The following is a 22,426-nucleotide window of genomic DNA, read 5'->3' on the forward strand; positions in this document are numbered from 1 at the left end:
AGGGTGACTGCTGAGATGTTGCAAAGCATTGACGTTTTTGTAGGAAACAAGAAATGAAATATCTGATATGCAACAAATGTCAAAAAAGTTCGTTCGGTGTTCGGCAGGTAGGCTGCTCCATTATAACAATCTTTCTTTGTTTCAAATGTGTTCCATTTGTTTTTTATTTGTCATTTACGTCTCAATAATGGAGAAGCCTACCTTACATACACTGAATAAACCATTATGACATTTTCCTTTCTTCAAATGTGTTCAATATTTATTTTTCATTTGTCTTATAGCAAAAGGTTCGTTCGGTGGTCGGCAAGTAGGCTGCTCCATGTTTCTTACATACAAAAAACGTAAATAATAAAAAATATGAAGAATTTTGAAAACCAGTACAAATGTCAAAATTGTTCGTTCGGTGGTCTACAGGTCGACTGCTCCATGTTTCTTAAAAAAAAAAAAAAAACGAAAAATAAAAGAACTGTTGAAACAATTTGAAAAATGGACAAATGTCATAAAGGTTCGTTCAGTGTTTGTCGGGTAGGCTGCTCCATTATTGAGACGTAAGTGATAAATACAAAACAAATGGAACACATTTGAAACAAAGAAAGATTGTCATAATGGAGCAGCCTACCCAACAAACACTGAACGAACCTTTTGCTATAACGAATATGAAAGACAAGGGCTGCTGGCTGGGTTAGTAGTGCGTGAGCAACCATTTGTAGCACACATGCCTCTGGCTCTCAAACACCTGTCCCACACGGTGTTGAAAGACTGTACTCAGTGCAATTCAGACCCTATTGTTTGAAGAACATAAGGGTCATAACATTGGTGAAGCTAGGCGCAATAAGGGCTTAACACAACGGTCGGATGCCTGTGATACAGCACCTATGAGGATGATACAGCGAGCGTATCCAGGTGTAGCTCTGAGCCCCACCCTTGCCATCTCTAATGTATATAGATGATACATAGATGAATCGTTTTCTGCGTTCAGTGATGATGCATCTGATACAAGTAGCATAGATGAACAGTGTTAGCGGCTTCCATGGTGGTGGTGTTCATTGATATTTTTAAGAATACCTGAATCTTTTCCTGACTGATGGACACTCTTTGAGGCTAGCTGAATCTCTTCCTGACTGATGGACACTCTTTGAGGCTAGCTGAATCTCTTCCTGTGTGGGACCTTACAAAGCGATCTTTTCAAGACTATCTTACAAATTGAGCTTTTCCTATAATCGTTTCAATACTACTTTATGCTTTACAAGCTTGGCTACATACCACCTACAAGTACTAAAGCCAAGGGTGCACGCGAGTGCATTATTTGCAAGCACACAGAATGATGAAACAGGAAACAAAAATCTATCTGTAGCTGGTGCAAGGAGAGCAATGTCGCGCTGTGTACCATGGACTACTTCGTTGACTATTACGCACCTCTAAAGTACTGAGTGTGTAATACAGTGTGTTACTGTGTAAATAGTATGTGAAACTGTACATATTGTAATATTAGTGCATTTTTACCACGTAATATTGTGACAATAAACATTTATTGTGGACACATTACTGACACATGTATCACAGTTTCATGGAAAATTATGAACATTCTACTGTATACATATTGTAAAGGTCACAAATATGCATCATATATGATAAAAGAAACAAATAAAACCGCATTGGAAATGCATAGGAAAAATATTTGAAAATATATTTGTGGCAACACGCGGTGCTTGAATGGCCTGCGCGACCGTGTCTGGGAGCTTCACACACGGGCGACCAGCCCCTGATGACGTCACAGCGCACCTTGTCCACGCCCTCACAGCCAAAGTAAGTGGAATTTGGTAATTATTTTTACATAGACATGTTCAGGGACGGTAATTTATCATTTTACAAAGAAAAATTATATTTTGGGGAACATTTGATGTCATGCACACTAGGGAAATTTCACAATAAACACAGTGCATCACACTGCTTACATGGGGGACACTCGTTTTGTATGACGTCCGTTTCACATGACGAACATGGAACGGATTAAATTCGTTATGGGAGGTACCACTGTATATATATATATATATATATATATATATATATATATATATATATATATATATATATATATATATATATATATATATATATATATATATGTGTGTGTGTGTGTGTGTGTGTAATTACCTAAGTGTAGTTACAGGATGAGAGCTATGCTCGTGGTGTCCTGTCTTCCCAGCACTCTTTGTCATATAACGCTTTGAAACTACTGACGGTCTTGGCCTCCACCACCTTCTCACTTAACTTGTTCCAACCGTCTACCACTCTATTTGCGAAGGTGAATTTTCTTATATTTCTTCGGCATCTGTGTTTAGCTAGTTTAAATCTATGACCTCTTGTTCTTGAAGTTCCAGGTCTCAGGAAGTCTTCCCTGTCGATTTTATCAATTCCTGTTACTATTTTGTACGTAGTGATCATATCACCTCTTTTTCTTCTGTCTTCTAGTTTTGGCATATTTAATGCTTCTAACCTCTCCTCGTAGCTCTTGCCCTTCAGTTCTGGGAGCCACTTGGTAGCATGTCTTTGCACCTTTTCCAGTTTGTTGATGTGCTTCTTAAGATATGGGCACCACACAACAGCTGCATATTCTAGCTTTGGCCTAACAAAAGTCATGAACAATTTCTTTAGTATCTCGCCATCCATGTATTTAAATGCAATTCTGAAGTTAGAAAGCATTGCATAGGCTCCTTGCACAATATTCTTTATGTGGTCCTCAGGTGATAGTTTTCTATCTAGAACCACTCCTAGATCTCTTTCTTTATCAGAATTCTTTAAAGATTTCTCACATAATATATAGGTTGTGTGGGGTCTATATTCTCCTATTCCACATTCCATAACATGACATTTATTAACATTAAATTCCATTTGCCAAGTGGTGCTCCATATACTTATTTTGTCCAGGTCTAATTGAAGGGCATGACAGTCATCTAAATTTCTTATCCTTCCTATTATCTTAGCATCATCAGCAAACATGTTCATATAATTCTGTATACCAACTGGTAGATCATTTATGTAGACAATAAACATCACTGGTGCAAGAACTGAACCCTGTGGTACTCCACTTGTGACATTTCTCCATTCCGATACATTGCCTCTTGATTACTGCCCTCATTTTTCTATCAGTCAGAAAATTTATCATCCATGTTAGAAGCTTACCTGTCACCCCTCCAATATTTTCCAGTTTCCAGAACAACCTCTTATGTGGAACTCTGTCGAAAGCCTTTTTTAGGTCCAGATAGATGCAGTCAACCCACCCATCTCTTTCCTGTAATATCTCTGTGGCTCGATCATAGAAACTGAGTAAATTCGATACACAGGATCTTCCAGATCGAAAACCATACTGTCTGTCTGATATTATATCATTTCTCTCCAGGTGTTCTACCCATTTAGTTTTGATTAGTTTTTCCAATACTTTCACTATTACACTTGTCAATGATACAGGTCTATAATTGAGGGGGTCTTCCCTGCTGCCATTTTTGTAGATTGGAACTATGTTAGCCTGTTTCCACACGTCTGCTACGATTCCTGTACACAGGGATGCCTGAAAGATCAGGTGAATTGGAATGCTGAGCTCAGATGCACATTCTCTCAGAACCCATGGTGAAACTCCATCTGGGCCAGCTGCTTTGTTCTTACTGAGCTCCTTGAGCATATTTTCCCCTTCATCTCTAGACACCTCTATCCGCTCTATGTTGTGCTCTGGGATTCTTATTGTGTTTGGTTCTCTGAAGATTTCATTTTGTACAAACACACTTTGGAACTTTTAATTTAATGTTTCACACACTTCCTTTTCATTTTCCGTGAATCTGTTTCCCATTTTCAACCTCTGGATATTATCCTTTACCTGCAATTTGCTGTTTATGAATTTGTAGAATAGGCCCGGTTCTGTTTTACATTTATCCGCTATCCCCTTTTCAAAATTTCTTTCTGCCTCTCTCCTTACTGCCGTATAGTTGTTTCTCGCATCTTTGTATCGCTGGTATGTTTGAGGGTTTGGCCTCTTCCTATACTGATTCCATTTTTGTGTCTTTTGGTCTCTTGCCCTTTCACAATTTCTGTCGAACCAATCCTGTTTTCTGGCCCTGCACCTCTGTGTACAGGAGTCGTAGCAGATGTGTGGAAAAAGGCTAATATGGTTCCAATCTACAAAATTGGCAGCTGGGAAGACCCCCTCAATTATAGCCCTGTATCATTGACAAGTATAACAGTCAAAATATTGGAAAAAATAATTAAAACTAAATGGGTAGAACACCTGGAGAGAAACAATATATTATCAGACAGTATGGTTTTCAATCTGGAAGATCCTGTGTATCAAATTTACACAGTTTCTATGATCGAGCCACAGAGATTTTACAGGAAGGAGATAGTTGGGTAGACTGCATCTATCTGGACCTAAAAAAAAGCTTTCAACAGAGTTCCACATAAGAGGTTGTTCTGGAAACTGGAACATATTGGAGGGGTGACAGGTAAACTTCTAACATGGATGAAAAATTTTCTGATAGAAAAATGAGGACAATAATCAGAGGCAATGAATCGGACTGGAGAAATGTCACAAGTGGAGTACCACAGGGTTCAGTTATTGCACAGTTGATGTTCATTGTCTACTTCTTCACAATACGTGCAGTTTGCATGAAGGTGTATCCTCCCGGTGACTGCACGAGTGGTAATGTAGAAAGATGTGTATGCTACAATGCACAGCGTCACATCAGCAGTCACGATGTGACAGAGTTGGTAAGATAACGATGCCATCCATGTGGGTGAGGATAAAGGCAAAAGAAACAAACAAGAGGAAAGGAATGCAGGATGGGAATAATGAGGAGAACAGGTGAATACGAAGCATTGCCGCATTAACCCTCAAACCGCTAGGGGCCCAAATGGAATTCACACCCACAGGCGCAACAAAAAAAAAATCCAAAAAATTCTTTCGTCTTATACAAGTGTTCATTTTTGTTCCCTGATCACGGAAAAAATAACAAAAAAATCGTAGGTGGCATATTTTAGCCGCAATAGGGTAGGGAAGTGTGGCAAAAAAGGGGCGTTGGCAGAGCCTTCGCCAGACGAGGTCTACTCCGCCCGAGCTGTCAGACGGCAGTTGCCACAAATATATTATTACCTAATTATTTCAATGTCTCTGTTTGATTTTTTCTTAGTTTTTTTGCAGTAATATTATTCCATACAGTGAATTGTGGTATATTTATATTATAAAATGTGTGAACCATTGCTGTACTCAAAATTATGGTGTGCATATTAGTGATTCAATTATTATGTTCATAAAACAATAAACAAATAGTTTTGCTGTTGTTACACTATATACACAGGTTATATATAAGTATTTGCATGTTTTGTACACCATAACGAACTACTAAGTTGGTCTTGTGAGTCAAAAAGCAACGAGGAGTGACCGACAAACACCAGCGAGCCACTCACTGCAACTCCCTCCCTCAACACCACCTCACTCACCCTCATTCACCTCCCACAATACTCTTTCTGTATTTATTCACTATACACAGACGTTATATATACGTATTTACATGTTTTGTTCACCATAACTGTGCATCTAAGCTTGTATGGTGAGTAAAGGCCATAAAACGTAGCTACTCACACAGGTGATCGGCGGCCGCCCTCAAGGCCAGACGCATTAATATTTGTCCTTCAACAATATTGTTTGTGGTATTATTACGCTATATACACACATTATATATAAGTATATACCTATTTTATTCACCATACCTGAACAAATAAGCTGGTATGGTGCCCAAAGACCATAGTGGCCATCAGTAAACAACATGCCAAGTCGTGCAGACGACGCTCCTCCCTCACCAAAATGGCGACTCCCAACCTACTCCTCTCGCTGTTATCTCACACTATACACACGTTATATATAAGTATCTACATTTGTGTTCACCATATCAAACCACTAAGCTGGTATGGTGAGTGCAGTCAATAAATGGTGGCCACACACAGTCAGAAAACGATGCCACAACCCTCCCTCCCACAGCCTTACTCCTCCCTCCATGGAGCACAGCGCTAAATATCACCACAATCCTGCTATTATCAGAATCCTGGTCAGTTTTATCACAGTCAGGGGGCTTCAGTAATACTATCACTGCTAAATAATAGCAGTATCATTTATATTATGGTATTTGTAGGCGATGCTGTGGTCACAAGCTGAACAGCGGTGCTGTGAGCTCGTGCTGTGTGCGCCAGTCTTGGTGGCTTGCTCAGTACTGACGCTGTAACACCCAAGAATGTTGGCCTGGATTTTTTTTCTAGGTGGCATCTGGCAACTATCGGTCGTGGCTGTACTATAGCTGCCCCTATCCCAGGCGGGGCGTTTAAATTATAGCGCTAGACACGAAATCATATATAAATGATGTGCGCGGTTTCGGTTTTGTCACTGATATCATTTATATATGATATGCGCGGTTTGAGGGTTAAAGAAAGTGAGGGATGCAGGCAAGAGACGGAGGGCTGGAGGCGAAGGATGTGTAGGAGGCAGGTGCGAAGCAGACATGAGAAAATAAGGGAGGTGCGAGCAGAGGTAGGTACAAGGGATGAATGCGTAGAAAGTCAGAGGAAGTCAGGACGGGAGAGGTGAGGTTAGGACAGGGCAAGGTAGGTAGACAGAATCCAGAGCCTTACGGCTGGATGCAGGCGATGAGTCACAATAACATGGCTAAAGTATGTTGACCAGACCACACACTAGAAGGTGAAAGGACGACAAAATTTCGGTCCGTCTTGAACCGAAACATCGGTCCAGGACGGACTGAAACTCTATGGACAGACCATGAATGTACAGACCATTCTCAATTGACTTGAGAATGCATTCCAATGAATGAGGACGGACTGTGGAAAGAATTATCAAATCAAGTCAAATGTTTATTCAGGTAAAAGTACAGTACATACATAGAGGATTAGTTATAAACATAACTGCCCAAAATGCTGTGCGTACTAGTGGCTTTACAAGAGTGTAATTACTGTACTATGCTATGTATTCTCACAAACCCAATGTACCTTCTTGTATATAAATAAATAAATAAATAAATAAATATATAAATATATAAATAAATAAATAAATAAATAAATAAACATGATGTTGGATTTAAAGAGAGCTAGTACATACAATACTTAAAGCCACTAGTGCGCATAGCATTTTGGGCAAGGTGAGGTGGGAAAAAACACTTAGACTAAAACTTAATAGTAATTGAGCTTAAAGTATAAATTGCGTTGTATAAATTGTGTAAGTATTGCGTATTACAGTATATAAATTGCATAAATTGTGTTGTATAAATTGTGTAAGTATAAATTGCGTTAAACTATAAATTGCGTTGAAAGAAAAGAAAAAGATAAAAAAGGGGGGAACATGGTAGAAAATGGCCAATATACAAGTTGTCAACAAACAGCATTGTTTAAAAATAGTAAGACATGGGTTGACATTTAGGGATAAGGTAGGTAAGGTAGGTAATTTAGTGAGGAGTAGGACCAGCGCCTTCTTGAGGGCATTCACAACACGAGTGACAATGTCAACAAAATCGGGATTCGGATGTACGGCGTGTGGGAGAGAAGAGGTCTCGGGCGAGAGGAATGTCAGTGACTGACAGGTCAGGCACAGGCGAAGGCTGTGGTAGAGTCGGAGGCAGAGGGTGATGAACTGGGTCAGGATGAAGCAAAGCAAAACTGGAAGGCAGGGTGACGGCGGGGAGAGCCTTAGTGAGCGCCGCTACGTAGGAAGGACATTGCGTTAATGTGATGGTATGATCACCACCACAATTGTGGCAGCAGAGCTTATCAGATACACAGTCATGAGTTTAATGGGAACCAGAGCATTTGCCACATTTGATGTCGTTGATGCAGCTTTTTGAGGTATGGTGAAAACCTTTACAACAAAAACACTGAGTGGGACGGGATACGTACACCTCCAATTTATGGAGGAAGCCACTAATCCAAACCCGATCAGGGAAAAGGAGTCAAAAGTAAGGAGGGCAGTGCCGGTATCACACAGTCCACCATTAGTCCTACGCAAAAACTAACCGACACCGAAGATCGAAATGTCGGCATCCTGCAGTTGCATCTTGATGTCGTCCTCACTAATGTCAACAACATGCCAGACCACATATCGTACCAAACGGTCACCCAGAGGTTTATAACAACAGACTTTGTAACCACAGATGCCAATAACTTAAAAAAAAGCTCCAGGTCCTCAGAGTGATTGTGGTCCACTGCAATCAAGTTCCTGCATTTATTTGGTCTGATATTGTGCACTTTAATCTTAAAGAACTTGGGAATGGCATGATAAAGGAGACTTTGTGCCCTGCTATTTCCAAAAACACTCCGATCAATGAGCGTTTCGGCATCAAAGGCAATGATGAACTTTTGGAGGCCAGGAGAATTCGTCCTACCGTGAGCGAGTGGAGGGCGTTGAAATGAAGGCCGTGGAAACAGAGGCCGTGGTGGATCACAGGGTACTTCATGATGTTGGCAACGTTTTGCCTCCAATCTATTAGCCTTACTATGATGTTTATTGTCCAGGAAAATACCCTCTGGATCCCCCTCCAAGACCGGGAGAATGACATGATTGGAATGCGAACAAAGTAACAATGGGTCCTAAAAACCCTCAAAGGGATTGGGAATGTCAATGAGAGAGACGCTGCACGCACCACTACCCGTCGCCATGGTCGGCCTACAAGTCTCATTGTCTACATAAATGATCTGCCAGATGGAATACAGAAGTCTATGAACATGTTTACTGATGATGCTAAGATAATAGGAAGGATAAGAAATTTAGATGATTGTAATGTTCTTATTATTATTATTATTATTATTATTATTATTATTATTATTATAATAATAATAATTTATTTAGGAACAATACATACATAGTTGCAGAGTTACAGTACAAACATTCTGTTAAATTTAAAGATAGAGGTAGTACATACAATACCTAAAGCCACTAGTATGCATAGCGTTTCGGGCAAGGGTGGGGGAAAAAAACCACTTAGACTAAAACTTAATAGTAATTGAGCTTAAAGTATAAATTGTGTTGAATGAAAAAAAAATAAAAGATAAAAAAAAAGGGGAGAACATGGTAGAAAATAGCCAATATAGCCTTCTCTTCAAGAAGACCTGGACAAAATAAGCCTATGATGCACCACTTGGCAAATGGAATTTAATGGGTATAAATGTCATGTTATGGAATGTGGAATAGGAGAACATAGAACCCCACACAACCTATAAATTCTGTGGGAAATCTTTAAAGACTTCTGATAAAGAAAGATCTGGGGGGTGGTTTTAGATAGAAAACGATCACCTGAGGACCACTTAAAGAACGTTGTGCGAGGAGCCTATGCTTCGCTTTCTAGTTTCAGAATTGCTTTTAAATAAAGGGATGGCGAAATACTAAAGAAATTGTTCACGACTTTTGTTAGCCCAAAGCTAGAATATGCAGAGGTTGTTGTTATAGCCACATTGGACCAGTAACCGGGTTCTTGCTGTTATCACCTATTTTTCTATATCCAACCCCAAGTCAGTGGTAAGCTTTCAAGAACTGGCTGTATCAAGTAGTAGTGCAATGAATAAAAAGGGGGGAATACGCAATACACAATTACCTTCACCAATATATTAACACCTTCACCACTAAACATATATTAAATTAAAGTATTACTACACCTATTTACAATAGTGTGTTTCAAGCAGGAGAATACAATGGCAGTGGTCATCAATCCCGGTGAATCTACTTTCCAGGTACACGTTGTCCACTCCTAATGACAAACACCGGTGAGTTCACCTTCCTCAATATGAGCCAGTCCACACACAACATATCGCCACAATGTGTCAGTACCCCACATCCACTCTCCAAATACACACTGGCAGAGGGTTTCAGCCACACACTGAAAAGGATCTCAAACAATTACATACAGGGGGGAAGGGGGTAGCTAACACCCTGGCAGAAGTCTCTAGTCGCTTACTAGCAGCACTTCACAACAGACGCACCAGTGTTGTCTCGTAACTCTTAATTCAGATTCAGATTCAGATTCAGATTCAGATGTTTATTCAGGTAAGGTATATACATACAAGGATGTTACATTAATGGATTGATATATAGATAGAGCTAGTACATACACTGCCTAAAGCCACTATTACGCAATGCGTTTCGGGCAAGAAAAACATTAATATCTAGAACTTAATACTAATTGAGCATAAAGAATAAAAAGTGTTGAGAACAAATACAAATAAAGATAAAAAAAAAGGGGGAACATGACTGAAAAAGCAGCACAAATACAATAGGTTGACAGTGTTGATTAAGAAAATAACAGACATGGGTTGACAATAGAGGAGTGAGGTAGATTACAGGGAATTTATTAGGTAGTGTTTAGTTTTTATCTTAAACTGGTTGAGAGAGGTACAGTCTTTAACATGGTTGGGAAGGTCATTCCACATTCTCACATTCCACATTCACTCCACATTCCACATTCCACATTAATGGCCAATCCCGGGTACGTTGGTCCATTCAACACTGCATACATCAGCAGCTAACATACTACTTTAACTGACGGCAGCCACTTAGTCTTCTCGCAGGACCAACTCAAGAGTTCTTGGACTGCCCAAAGTGAACTGCCTTCCACAACGCAATTGCCTCCATATGTCACCTCTGTGGACATAAAAGTCATTAGTTAGACAAATGTTACACTGGGTGACCCTAGAATAACACCCATCCACCTGGGAATTGATATTGTAACTTGTAGCTACAACCTAGATGGCGTTGGTCTCAATACGTCACCCACCAGAGGTCATCCACATCGACCTCTCCTTCTGACTGGGGCAGGAAACCGGGGCCGTTCACCGATACCACGCCACCACCCCCAACAGATGACGTTGTCTTTGTAGCACCCAATACTAGGGGAGCTGGAGTGCAGACCCATAGATGGCGCTGAAATCGCCACTCTATACTCCAGTGATGGTGTCGATACCGTAACAGGTGCCCATATCGTCAGAAGCACATCAACAAACTGTTAAAGGTGCAAAGACATGCTACTAAGTGGCTCCCAGAACTGAAGGGCAATATCTATGAGGAGAGGTTAGAGGCATTAAATATGCAAAAACTAGAAGATAGAAGAAAAAGAGGCACTATGATCACTATGTACAAGATAATAGGAATCGATAAAATTGAGAGGAAAGACTTTCTGAGACCTGGAATTTTGAGAAGGGGAACTTTGGAAAGGGTGGTTTCAGGCGGGTGGGAGGTCTTGGGTGGGTTTGGGCCCTTGGGCAGGTGGGTAAGCATTCATGGGTGAGTGGGTAGGCATTCATGGGTGGGTGGGCAGGCTTAAGTGGGTTCAGGCTGGTGGACATTTTTGGGTGGTTTTGTAGGGGCTTGGGTGGGTTTGGGCAGTTGGGTGGGCTTTATTGGCAGGCTTGGGTGGGTTTGGGCAGGTGGGCAGGTGGGCAGGCTTTGGGCAGGCTTTGGGCAGTCTTGGTTAGGTGTGGGCAGACTTGGGTGGGTTCAGGAGGGTGGGGCCGTCTTGGGTTTGTTCGGGCGAGTATCGGGCAGGTAACCGTTCTTGGGGTGGGCGGGCCTGGGTGGTCTCTGGTGGGTTTGGGTGGGTTTAGGCAGGTGGGCGTTCTTTTTGAACATGCTCGGATGGTTTCGGGCAGGCTTGGGTGGTTTTGGGCAGACTTGGGTGTGTTCGGGCAGTTGGGTTTTTCGGGCGGGTGGGCGAGCTTGGGTGGCAGGCAGACTATCACAGACTGGCTGTGGTAATGCCAGACTGGCTGTCACAACAGTAACAACAGATCGGCTGCATCCTACCCCCCTCCTTGCTCATCCCCACGTCAAACCCTGCCAGATATATCCCCTACCCTTCCAGGCGTGTGTTGATGGTCCTTACAATATTAATAGGGTTTAGATGGTGGCCTTGGAGGCAGACTTCCTGACTGCCCTGACTGACTGCACTGAATGACTGACTACACTGAATGACTGACTGATTGCACTGACTGATTGACCTGACTGACTTGACTGGCTGACCTGGCTGGCTGACCTGATTTACTGACTGACTGCACTGACCTGACTGACTGTACTGACCTGCCTGACTGCACTGACCTGACTGACAGCACTGACCTGACTAACTGACTGCACTGACCTGACTGACTGACTGCATTGCCCTGACTGACCTGACTGACTGACTGACTGACTGACTGACTGACTGACTGACTGACTGACTGACTGACTGACTGACTGACTGACTGACTGACTGACTGACTGTCTGCCCTGACCGAATGCCCTGACTGACTGTCCTGACTGACTTGACTGACCTAACTGACTGACTGTGTGTGCTGCACATAAGGGGCATAACTGTGTGTGTATGTGTGTGCTACACATAAGGGGCATAACTGGCAATCCCCTCACAGTGTTCAAGAGAGAACTGGATAAGCACCTCCAAAGGATACCTGATCAACCAGGCTGTGACTCATACGTAAGGCTGCAAACAGCCGCGTCTAACAGCCTGGTTGACCAGTCCAGCAACCAGGAGGCCTGGTCGACGACTGCGCCGCAGGGACGCTAAGCCCCGGAAGCACCTCAAGGTAACCTCAAGGTAGGACTGTCCTGACTGACTGACTGACTGCCCTGACTGACTGTCCTGACTGACTAACTGACTGACTGATTGACTGACTGACTGACTGACTGACTGACTGACTGACTGACTGACTGACTGACTGACTGACTGACTGACTGACTGACTGACTGACTGACTGACTGACCCCTGACTGCCTTGACTTCCCTGACTGACTGACTTACATACAAGAAGGTACATTGGGTTTGTGAGGGTACATAATGTTAGTGTTCTGTAAACAACATCAAACTCATGTTGTTTACAAACTGTGATTGGTTGCTACCACAATTGTGAATGCCTAACTGCCTTTGACTGTGAATACCTGATTGACTTGTGATTGTGAATGCCTGACTGACTTGTGACTGTGAATGTCTGACTGACTTGTGACTGAATGCCTGCTGACTGACTGTGACTTGACTATGGCTGCTGTTGACTGGTTGTAACTGTGACTAGCTCTGACTACATGCTGCATAACAGAAGAAGTAAAATCTGTGAGTGAAAATATAACCACTTTGGACACTAGCGAGGGCAAGGTTGTCACAATAAACACAATACTGACCTCCAGTTTATTGCATACCGGACTCTGTAAACGCAATACCATATTCAGAGTTTAACAGCCAGTGACTCTGTAAATAAGGCGCCAGTTAATAACGATCTAAAAATCGGTCGTTACAACAGGCAGAATGGTAAATAAGAAGTTGTTAAATCGAGTAGATACTATATATTAGTATATTTTGGTAGCAGTCTTTCTTGTAAACATATGTTGTTGAATATGACCGAAAAGGTAAGATTGATAATTCGAATACAAATTTTCTCAATATTTCTTATATTTCTCTTCACTGTCGATGGTACTTGAAAAATCAATTCTCCAAAATTAATTTTTATTTTTAGTCTGACGCCTGAACGCGTTTCGTAACAACTTATTACATTTTCAAAGACTTTAGTTTACACACACAACTGTAACCTGTAAACACACAAAATACATCCATATTTATACTCTTATGTTAATACTCTATTTCTTATGTTTCTCTTCGCTGTCGATGGTGAAGATATATATATATATAGTTGTATATAGTATATATATATATATATATATATATATATATATATATATATATATATATATATATATATATATATATATATATATATATATATACTATATACAACTTTAGAACACTTTCCCACCAGGAGACTCGAACCCTAGCCAGCACAGAAGCCTTCCAGCAACTGGCATAACAGGTACGCCTTTAACCCACTGCACCACCGCTCAGACCCTTAAAAGAGATGGTAATTTCGGAGTATTTATACACACCAAAGACCACCATCTCCCAAGAGCACTAGAGCAAGTGAGGGGTCATTTTTACGTTTTTCATCAAGTCCCTGTTAATATGGGAGAACACTGTGTCTATGCTTGAGGCACAACTCTCCTAAACACGAGAGTGAAGTTATACAACTATATATATACTATGTACTATATATATATATATATATATATATATATATATATATATATATATATATATATATATATATATATATACTATATATATATATATATATATATTTTTCCCCATCAAGCCTGGGGACCATTCCCATTTTTCCCCATCATTGAGCCACTTCCCCGACGGCAACTCGGATGGTAATCTTGGGCATAGCATTTCACCAAATCACCTCATTCTTTGGGGCACACGTGAGGAACACAAATGCGAACAAGCCTGAATGGTCCCCAGGACTATATGCGAATGAAAACTCACACCCCAGAAGTGACTCGAACCCATACTCCCAGAAGCAACGCAACTGGTAACTACAGGGCGCCTTAATCCGCTTGACCATCACGGCCGTCAAAAGGAAGTGATAGCCGAGGCTATTTGAGCCACTTCCCCGACGGCAACTCGGATGGTAATCTTGGGCATAGCATTTCACCAAATCACCTCATTCTTTGGGGCACACGTGAGGAACACAAATGCGAACAAGCCTGAATGGTCCCCAGGACTATATGTTTTCATTCGCATATAGTCCTGGGGACCATTCAGGCTTGTTCGCATTTGTGTTCCTCACGTGTGCCCCAAAGAATGAGGTGATTTGGTGAAATGCTATGCCCAAGATTACCATCCGAGTTGCCGTCGGGGAAGTGGCTCAAATAGCCTCGGCTATCACTTCCTTTTGACGGCCGTGATGGTCAAGCGGATTAAGGCGCCCTGTAGTTACCAGTTGCGTTGCTTCTGGGAGTATGGGTTCGAGTCACTTCTGGGGTGTGAGTTTTCATTCGCATATAGTCCTGGGGACCATTCAGGCTTGTTCGCATTTGTGTTCCTCACGTGTGCCCCAAAGAATGAGGTGATTTGGTGAAATGCTATGCCCAAGATTACCATCCGAGTTGCCGTCGGGGAAGTGGCTCAAATAGCCTCGGCTATCACTTCCTTTTGACGGCCGTGATGGTCAAGCGGATTAAGGCGCCCTGTAGTTACCAGTTGCGTTGCTTCTGGGAGTATGGGTTCGAGTCACTTCTGGGGTGTGAGTTTTCATTCGCATATAGTCCTGGGGACCATTCAGGCTTGTTCGCATTTGTGTTCCTCACGTGTGCCCCAAAGAATGAGGTGATTTGGTGAAATGCTATGCCCAAGATTACCATCCGAGTTGCCGTCGGGGAAGTGGCTCAAATAGCCTCGGCTATCACTTCCTTTTGACGGCCGTGATGGTCAAGCGGATTAAGGCGCCCTGTAGTTACCAGTTGCGTTGCTTCTGGGAGTATGGGTTCGAGTCACTTCTGGGGTGTGAGTTTTCATTCATATATATATATATATATATATATATATATATATATATATATATATATATATATATATATATATATATATATATATATATATATATATATATATATATATATAAGTATATTTTAGATGTGAAAGTATATTTTATACACGTTTTCATGTCATATTGACACTGGAATAGTTGGTCTTACCCCGTTAGTGTTATAGTGTTAAGAAGTGTTCACCCATCTTGAACGAGCCATATGTGATCACAAATTATGTTCCCTCAATGCAGAGGTAAGTCATTAAACATGTGAATATCTTGTACAAAGAAACAACAGTGCACTCTCTTCTTTCCTAAGTATTATGACTTATTTTCTGACTATTGACTCACAAGACCTTACTCCATCCTATTCAGTGCACAAAGGACTTACATTGGATTCCTCCAGGTGTCGGTGAGTCACCTGGAAGTAAATGTGCTTTGAACTGTTATTAAATATTAAGTTTTCAATTTCATATTGAATTTATTTAACAGTAAAAGTTATAAAGCCCCGTGCAAGCAGGAACAGGCTTGAAGTAGTTGACAATGGGATGGTTGTAAGGGATAAGGTTGTGTGTATATATAATAACTAAAATAGAAATACTGGGGCTAGAGCCTGCACATTCTCCTTGCAGTGTAACAGTGAACCAAACAAAATTTATATTACTTTGACATGACTGTCATAGACTTATACATGTAAAAATATCAACAGTCCGATGTCTTCTTCTTCCTGCATGCACGGTGACTGTGGGTCATCTCACCTGCCTTGGGTCCTCACTAATGCTCAGGTGTTGGGTCGTCACTCCTCAGGTAAAGGCGGGTTCGGGCACAGAGGAGCTGGCTCAGGAGGAGGAGGAGGAGGAGGAGGAGGAAGCGAGCTAGCTGGTGGTGGTCAGATGCGGGGTGCTGGGCCTGGAGGAGGTGGTGGTGGAGGCGGAGGTGGTGGAAGTCTCATGGGAGAAGCAGACATCATTATAAAAGAAGAAGTAGAGACTTGCATTAATTTGGACACTCTACAGACCACCAGACTTAGTGAGTGTGGTGGTGCGATCAGTATGTCAGACAAGAACCTTACTCCCGTAGACAGTACTACGTACCTGCCTCCTGGACCCACTTCTCCACCCCTCAGTCAGCCTCAGCAACAACAGCAGCACCAGCAACTACAACAGCACCAGCAACTACAACAACAACAACATCAGCAGACAACTGTAGCTGGTGGCACAGTGTTACCAGATGAAGAAAGCGTATCTCCCCGTAAGCTTTTAATTATTGCATGCTCACCATATTTGCATGATCCTATTGCACGAATGCACAAAATTTTAGTTTGTAGATAGTTTCAGAACTCTTGGGGTTTGAAAGGCTTTGCTATATTTGGGACCCACTGCACTCATATGTTTTACGGTAAGTTTAGTCTTTATGAATTTAATTTCTGTTGCTTTTCATTTTAGTTTTGCCACTGGGTAATATTGTGTATGCTATTGAGAAATTGCTTTTGTGATGTACATATTAATTAAGGAAAATTAGGTTTTATAAACATAGGGAAATAAATGTATTACTTATAATTGCTGATGTGCTTTTGTATTTTTTATTTCTGTGCTCTGGTATTTTATTGTTTTGTTTTTACTGTTTTATTGTATTAACCCTGTTTAAAAAAAGTTTCACTGGATGCCTCTGAATATTCAAAGTATCATCTAAACCAGCCTTGTAAGATAAACGAGCACCTAAGTATAGCTCCTTAACCAGTACCTGCTTTATGTCATAGCCTGTCATCACAACTCCATTTTCTCTAAGTCCACTTTATTCTTTGTGCTTGCTTCTGGGTATTTATGTAGTGTATGCACACACACACACACACACACATTAAATTCACACACACACACACATAAAGAGGCATTAAACATGCCAAAACTAGAAGACAAGAAAAAGAGGTGGTATGATCACTACATACAAAATAGTAACAGGAATTGATAAAATTGACAGGGAAGACTTCCTGAGACCTGGAACTTCAAGAACAAGAGGTCATAGATTTAAACTAGCTAAACACAGATGCCGAAGAAATATAAGAAAATTCACCTTCGCAAATAGAGTGGTAGACGGTTGGAACAAGTTAAGTGAGAAGGTGGTGGAGGCCAAGACCGTCAGTAGTTTCAAAGCGTTATATGACAAAGAGTGCTGGGAAGACGGGACACCACGAGCGTAGCTCTCATCCTGTAACTACACTTAGGTAATTACTTAGGTAATTACACACACACACATACACACACATTCTGAGCTCAGCATTCCACTTCACCTGATCTTTCAGGCATCCCTGTGTACAGGAATCGTAGCAGACGTGTGGAAACAGGCTAACATAGTTCCAATCTACAAAAGTGGCAGCAAGGAAGACCCCCTCAATTATAGACCTGTATCATTGACAAGTGTAATAGTGAAAGTATTGGAAAAACTAATCAAAACTAAATGGGTAGAACACCTAGAGAGAAATGATATAATATCAGACAGACAGTATGGTTTTCGATCTGGAAGATCCTGTGTATCGAATTTACTGTTTCTATGATCGAGCCACAGAGATATTACAGGAAAGAGATGGTTGGGTTGACTGCATCTATCTGGACCTAAAAAAGGCTTTCGACAGAGTTCCACATAAGAGGTTGTTCTGGAAACTGGAAAATATTGGAGGGGTGACAGGTAAGCTTCTATCATGGATGAAAAATTTTCTGACTTATAGAAAAATGAGGGCAGTAATCAGAGGCAATGTATCGGAATGGAGAAATGTCACAAGTGGAGTACCACAGGGTTCAGTTCTTGCACCAGTGATGTTTATTGTGTACATAAATGATCTACCAGTTGGTATACAGAATTATATGAACATGTTTGCTGATGATGCTAAGATAATAGGAAGGATAAGAAATTTAGATGATTGTCATGCCCTTCAAGAAGACCTGGACAAAATAAGTAGATGGAGCACCACTTGGCAAATGGAATTTAATGTTAATAAATGTCATGTTATGGAATGTGGAATAGGAGAACATAGACCCCACACAACCTATATATTATGTGAGAAATCTTTAAAGAATTCTGATAAAGAAAGAGATCTAGGGGTGGTTCTAGATAGAAAACTATCACCAGAGGACCACATAAAGAATATTGTGCAAGGAGCCTATGCTATGCTTTCTAACTTCAGAATTGCATTTAAATACATGGATGGCGATATACTAAAGAAATTGTTCATGACTTTTGTTAGGCCAAAGCTAGAATATGCAGCTGTTGTGTGGTGCCCATATCTTAAGAAGCACATCAACAAACTGGAAAAGGTGCAAAGACATGCTACTAAGTGGCTCCGAGAACTGAAGGGTAAGACCTACGAGGAGAGGTTAGAAGCATTAAACATGCCAAAACTAGAAGACAGAAGAAAAAGAGGTGATATGATCACTACGTACAAAATAGTAACAGGAATTGATAAAATCGACAGGGAAGATTTCCTGAGACCTGGCACTTCAAGAAAAAGAGGTCATAGATTTAAACTAGCTAAACACAGATGCCGAAGAAATATAAGAAAATTCACCTTCGCAAATAGAGTGGTAGACGGTTGGAACAAGTTAAGTGAGAAGGTGGTGGAGGCCAAGACCGTCAGAAGTTTCAAAGCGTTATATGACAAAGAGTGCTGGGAAGATGGGACACCACGAGCGTAGCTCTCATCCTGTAACTACACTTAGGTAATTACACTTAGGTAATTACACACACACACACACACTCCATGCTAGATTTGATATTTACCAGGAAGGAGGAAGAGATATTTGACATTCAGTACCTTCCTCCCTTGGGTAAATGTGACCATGTCTTTTTGGGAATAAAGTATGCAATGCATTATAATCTGGAAGAAAACAAGGAGGTTGAAGCAGTTGAAAAACCTGACTTCAGGAGAGGACATTATGGCTACCTTAGAAATTTTTTTAGTGAGTATAATTGGACAGACTTGATGCTAGGCAAGGAAGTGAATGAGATGTATGTCAAGTTTTGTGAAATATATGATAAAGGCACAAACAAATTTATACAAAACAGAGATGCAAAACTAGGAAACAGGATTGGTTCAATGGAAATTGCGAGAGGGCCAGAGACCAAAAGACACAAAATGGAATCAATACAGGAAGAGGCCAAACCCCCAAACATACCAGCGATACAAAGATGTGAGAAAACACTACACGGCAGTGAGGAGAGAGGCAGAAAGAAATTTTGAAAATGGGATTGCAGACAAACGTAAAACAGAATCAGGTCTATTCTATAAGTTCATAAACAACAAATTGCAGGTAAAGGATAATATTCAGAGGTTGAAAATGGGAAATAAATTCACGGAAAATGAAAAGGAAACGTGTGAAACTCTAAACGAAAAGTTCCAAAGTGTGTTTGTACAAAATGAAATCTTTAGGGAACCAGACACAATAAGAATTCCAGAGAACAACATAGAGCACATAGAGGTGTCTAGAGACGAAGTGGAAAAAATGCTCAAGGAGCTAAGTAAGAACAAAGCAGTTGGTCCAGATGGAGTTTCACCATGGGTTCTGAGAGAATGTGCACCTGAGGTCAGCATTCCACTTCAACTGATTTTTCAGGCATCCCTGTGTACAGGAATTGTAGCTGAAGTGTGGAAAAGGCTAACATAGTTCCAATCTACAAAAGTGGAAGCAGGGAAGACTCCCTTAATTATAGACCTGTATCATTGACAAGTGTAATAGTCAAAATATTGGAAAAAATAATTAAAACTAAATGGGTAGAACACCTGGAGGAAAACGATATAATATCAGACAGACAGTATGGTTTTCGATCTGGAAGATCCTGTGTAACGAACTTACTCAATTTTTATGATTGAGCCACAGAGATTTTACAGGAAAGAGATGGTTGGGTTGACTGCATCTATCTGGACCTAAAAAAGGCTTTCGACAGAGTTCCACATAAGCGGTTGTTCTGGAAACTGGAACATATTGGAGGAGTGACAGGTAAGCTACTAATATGGATGAAAAATTTCCTAACTGACAGAAAAATGAGGGCCGTAATCAGAGGCAAAGTATCGGATTGGAGGAATGTCACGAGTGGAGTACCACAGGGTTCAGTTCTTGCACCGGAAATGTTCATTGTCTACATGAACGATCTACCAGTGGGAATACAGATTTACATGAACATGTTTGCTGATGATGCTAAGATAATAGGGAAGATAAGAAACCTAGATGATTGTCATGCCCTTCAAGAAGACCTGGACAAAATAAGTATATGGAGCAACACATGGCAAATGGAATTTAATGTGAATAAATACCATGTTATTGAATGTGGAATTGAAGAACATAGACCCCACACAACCTATAAATTATGTGAGAAATCTTTAAAGAATTCTGACAAAGAAAGGGATCTAGGGGGTAGTTCTAGATAGAAAACTGTCACCTGAGGACCACATTAAGAACATTGTGCGAGGAGCCTATGCTACACTTTCTAACCTCAGAATTGCTTTTAAATACATGGATGGAGAAATACTAAAGAAATTGTTCACGACTCTTATTAGATCAGAGCTGGAATATGCAGCGGTTGTATGGTGCCCATATCTTAAGAAGCACATCAACAAACTGGAAAAGGTGCAACGATATGCCACCAAGTGGCTCCCAGAACTGAAGGACAATAGCTACGAGGAGAGGTTAGAGGCATTAAATATGCAAAAACTAGAAGATCGAACAAAAAGAGGCGATATGATCACTACATTCAAAATAGTAACAGGAATCGATAAAATTGATAGGGAAGAATTCCTGAGACCCGGAACTTCAAGAACAAGAGGTCATAGACTTAAACTAACTAAACAAAGCTGCCGGAGAAATATACGAAAATTCACTTTTGTAAATAGAGTGGTAGTCGGTTGGAACAAGTTAAGTGAGAAGGTGGTGGAGGCCAAAACCGTCAGTAATTTCAAAGCATTATATGACAAAGAGTGCTGGGGAGATGGGACACCACGAGCATAGCTCTCATCCTGTAACTACACTTAGGTAATTACTTACTACTTCCCTTCGGGGGGAGGGAGAGCAGCAGCAGTGAGGGTGTACTCACATAGTTGTACTCATCTAGTTGTCCTTGTGAGGTTGAGCTCTGGCTCTTTGGTCCCGCCTCTCCTGAGGGATAAGTGGATCAGGACTTCTCTAATTGGTGAGTGCAAACAAAATACTGTCGCATTTATGCTTAGAACCTGTCGATTTTTTCCCTTAGATTTATTTTTATTTTTTTCACTCTCTATTTTCCTCCATTTCTCGTTTACAAACTTACACGATAACTGACGCGTCTCGACCTCAAGGGGTTTGGAAACAAAGTGGTGCTCTGTAATTATAATAATTATATTGATTTAGGGAATATATTTAGGGTATACTTTATATAAATGAAAAAGCTCTAATCAGGTCCCTAATCACCAAACAACCTAAAGAGACAAAGAAAATTGTTTGAAATCTGTGAAAAAATCAGCTAAAAAAATTTCTAAGTCCTAAGTTCTGCGAGTTGTGACTAATTTATTTGTTGACCAATTTCATTCTATCTTCACATAGTTAATGAAGAGTATGCACTCTCCAGAATGTAAAGGTTACAACAAAATCAGATAATAAACAAAGGAAAAAAAATAAAAATAAAAAAAATAAAATTCCCCTTAAAAAATATTTTCTGGGGGGAGCCCCTTCGGCTTCCCAGAGCTATCCAGGCTGATATGCTAATGTCAGACTTTGGCATCAGTCATGTGTATGGAGTTCTTTGGACCTAATGGGGACTACGGCCAGAACCTAGCCCCCTCAGAGAGGCAAGAGGAGCAATGGCCTATAGAAGCCCCCGTGTGGTTGGAAGCATTCTATGTCTGCCATCAACCGGGTTAGGCACCCAGAAAAGTAAGCATCTCAAAAAAAAAACCTATTCTGGTGAAAATGTTGCTACCAAAAGCCAAACAAGTGGATAGAACTCCCCTAAATGAAACAAGCAAACGATCA

At 40.9% G+C, this 22,426-nt stretch overlaps 1 protein-coding gene across 1 annotated transcript in view; it reads left to right on the plus strand.

Moving 5' to 3' along the window:
• Hr3 (Hormone receptor 3) overlaps positions 1–22,426 on the plus strand; it is a gene marked incomplete in the record, with an annotated part of 296,866 nt that overhangs the window by 128,728 nt on the left and 145,712 nt on the right. The window contains 1 exon segment of the mRNA XM_069322036.1: positions 16,242–16,685. Coding sequence (XP_069178137.1) covers positions 16,242–16,685 — 444 coding nt within the window.

Source organism: Procambarus clarkii, chromosome 10 (genome assembly GCF_040958095.1).
Source record: "Procambarus clarkii isolate CNS0578487 chromosome 10, FALCON_Pclarkii_2.0, whole genome shotgun sequence".
Classification (NCBI taxonomy): domain Eukaryota; kingdom Metazoa; phylum Arthropoda; class Malacostraca; order Decapoda; family Cambaridae; genus Procambarus; species Procambarus clarkii.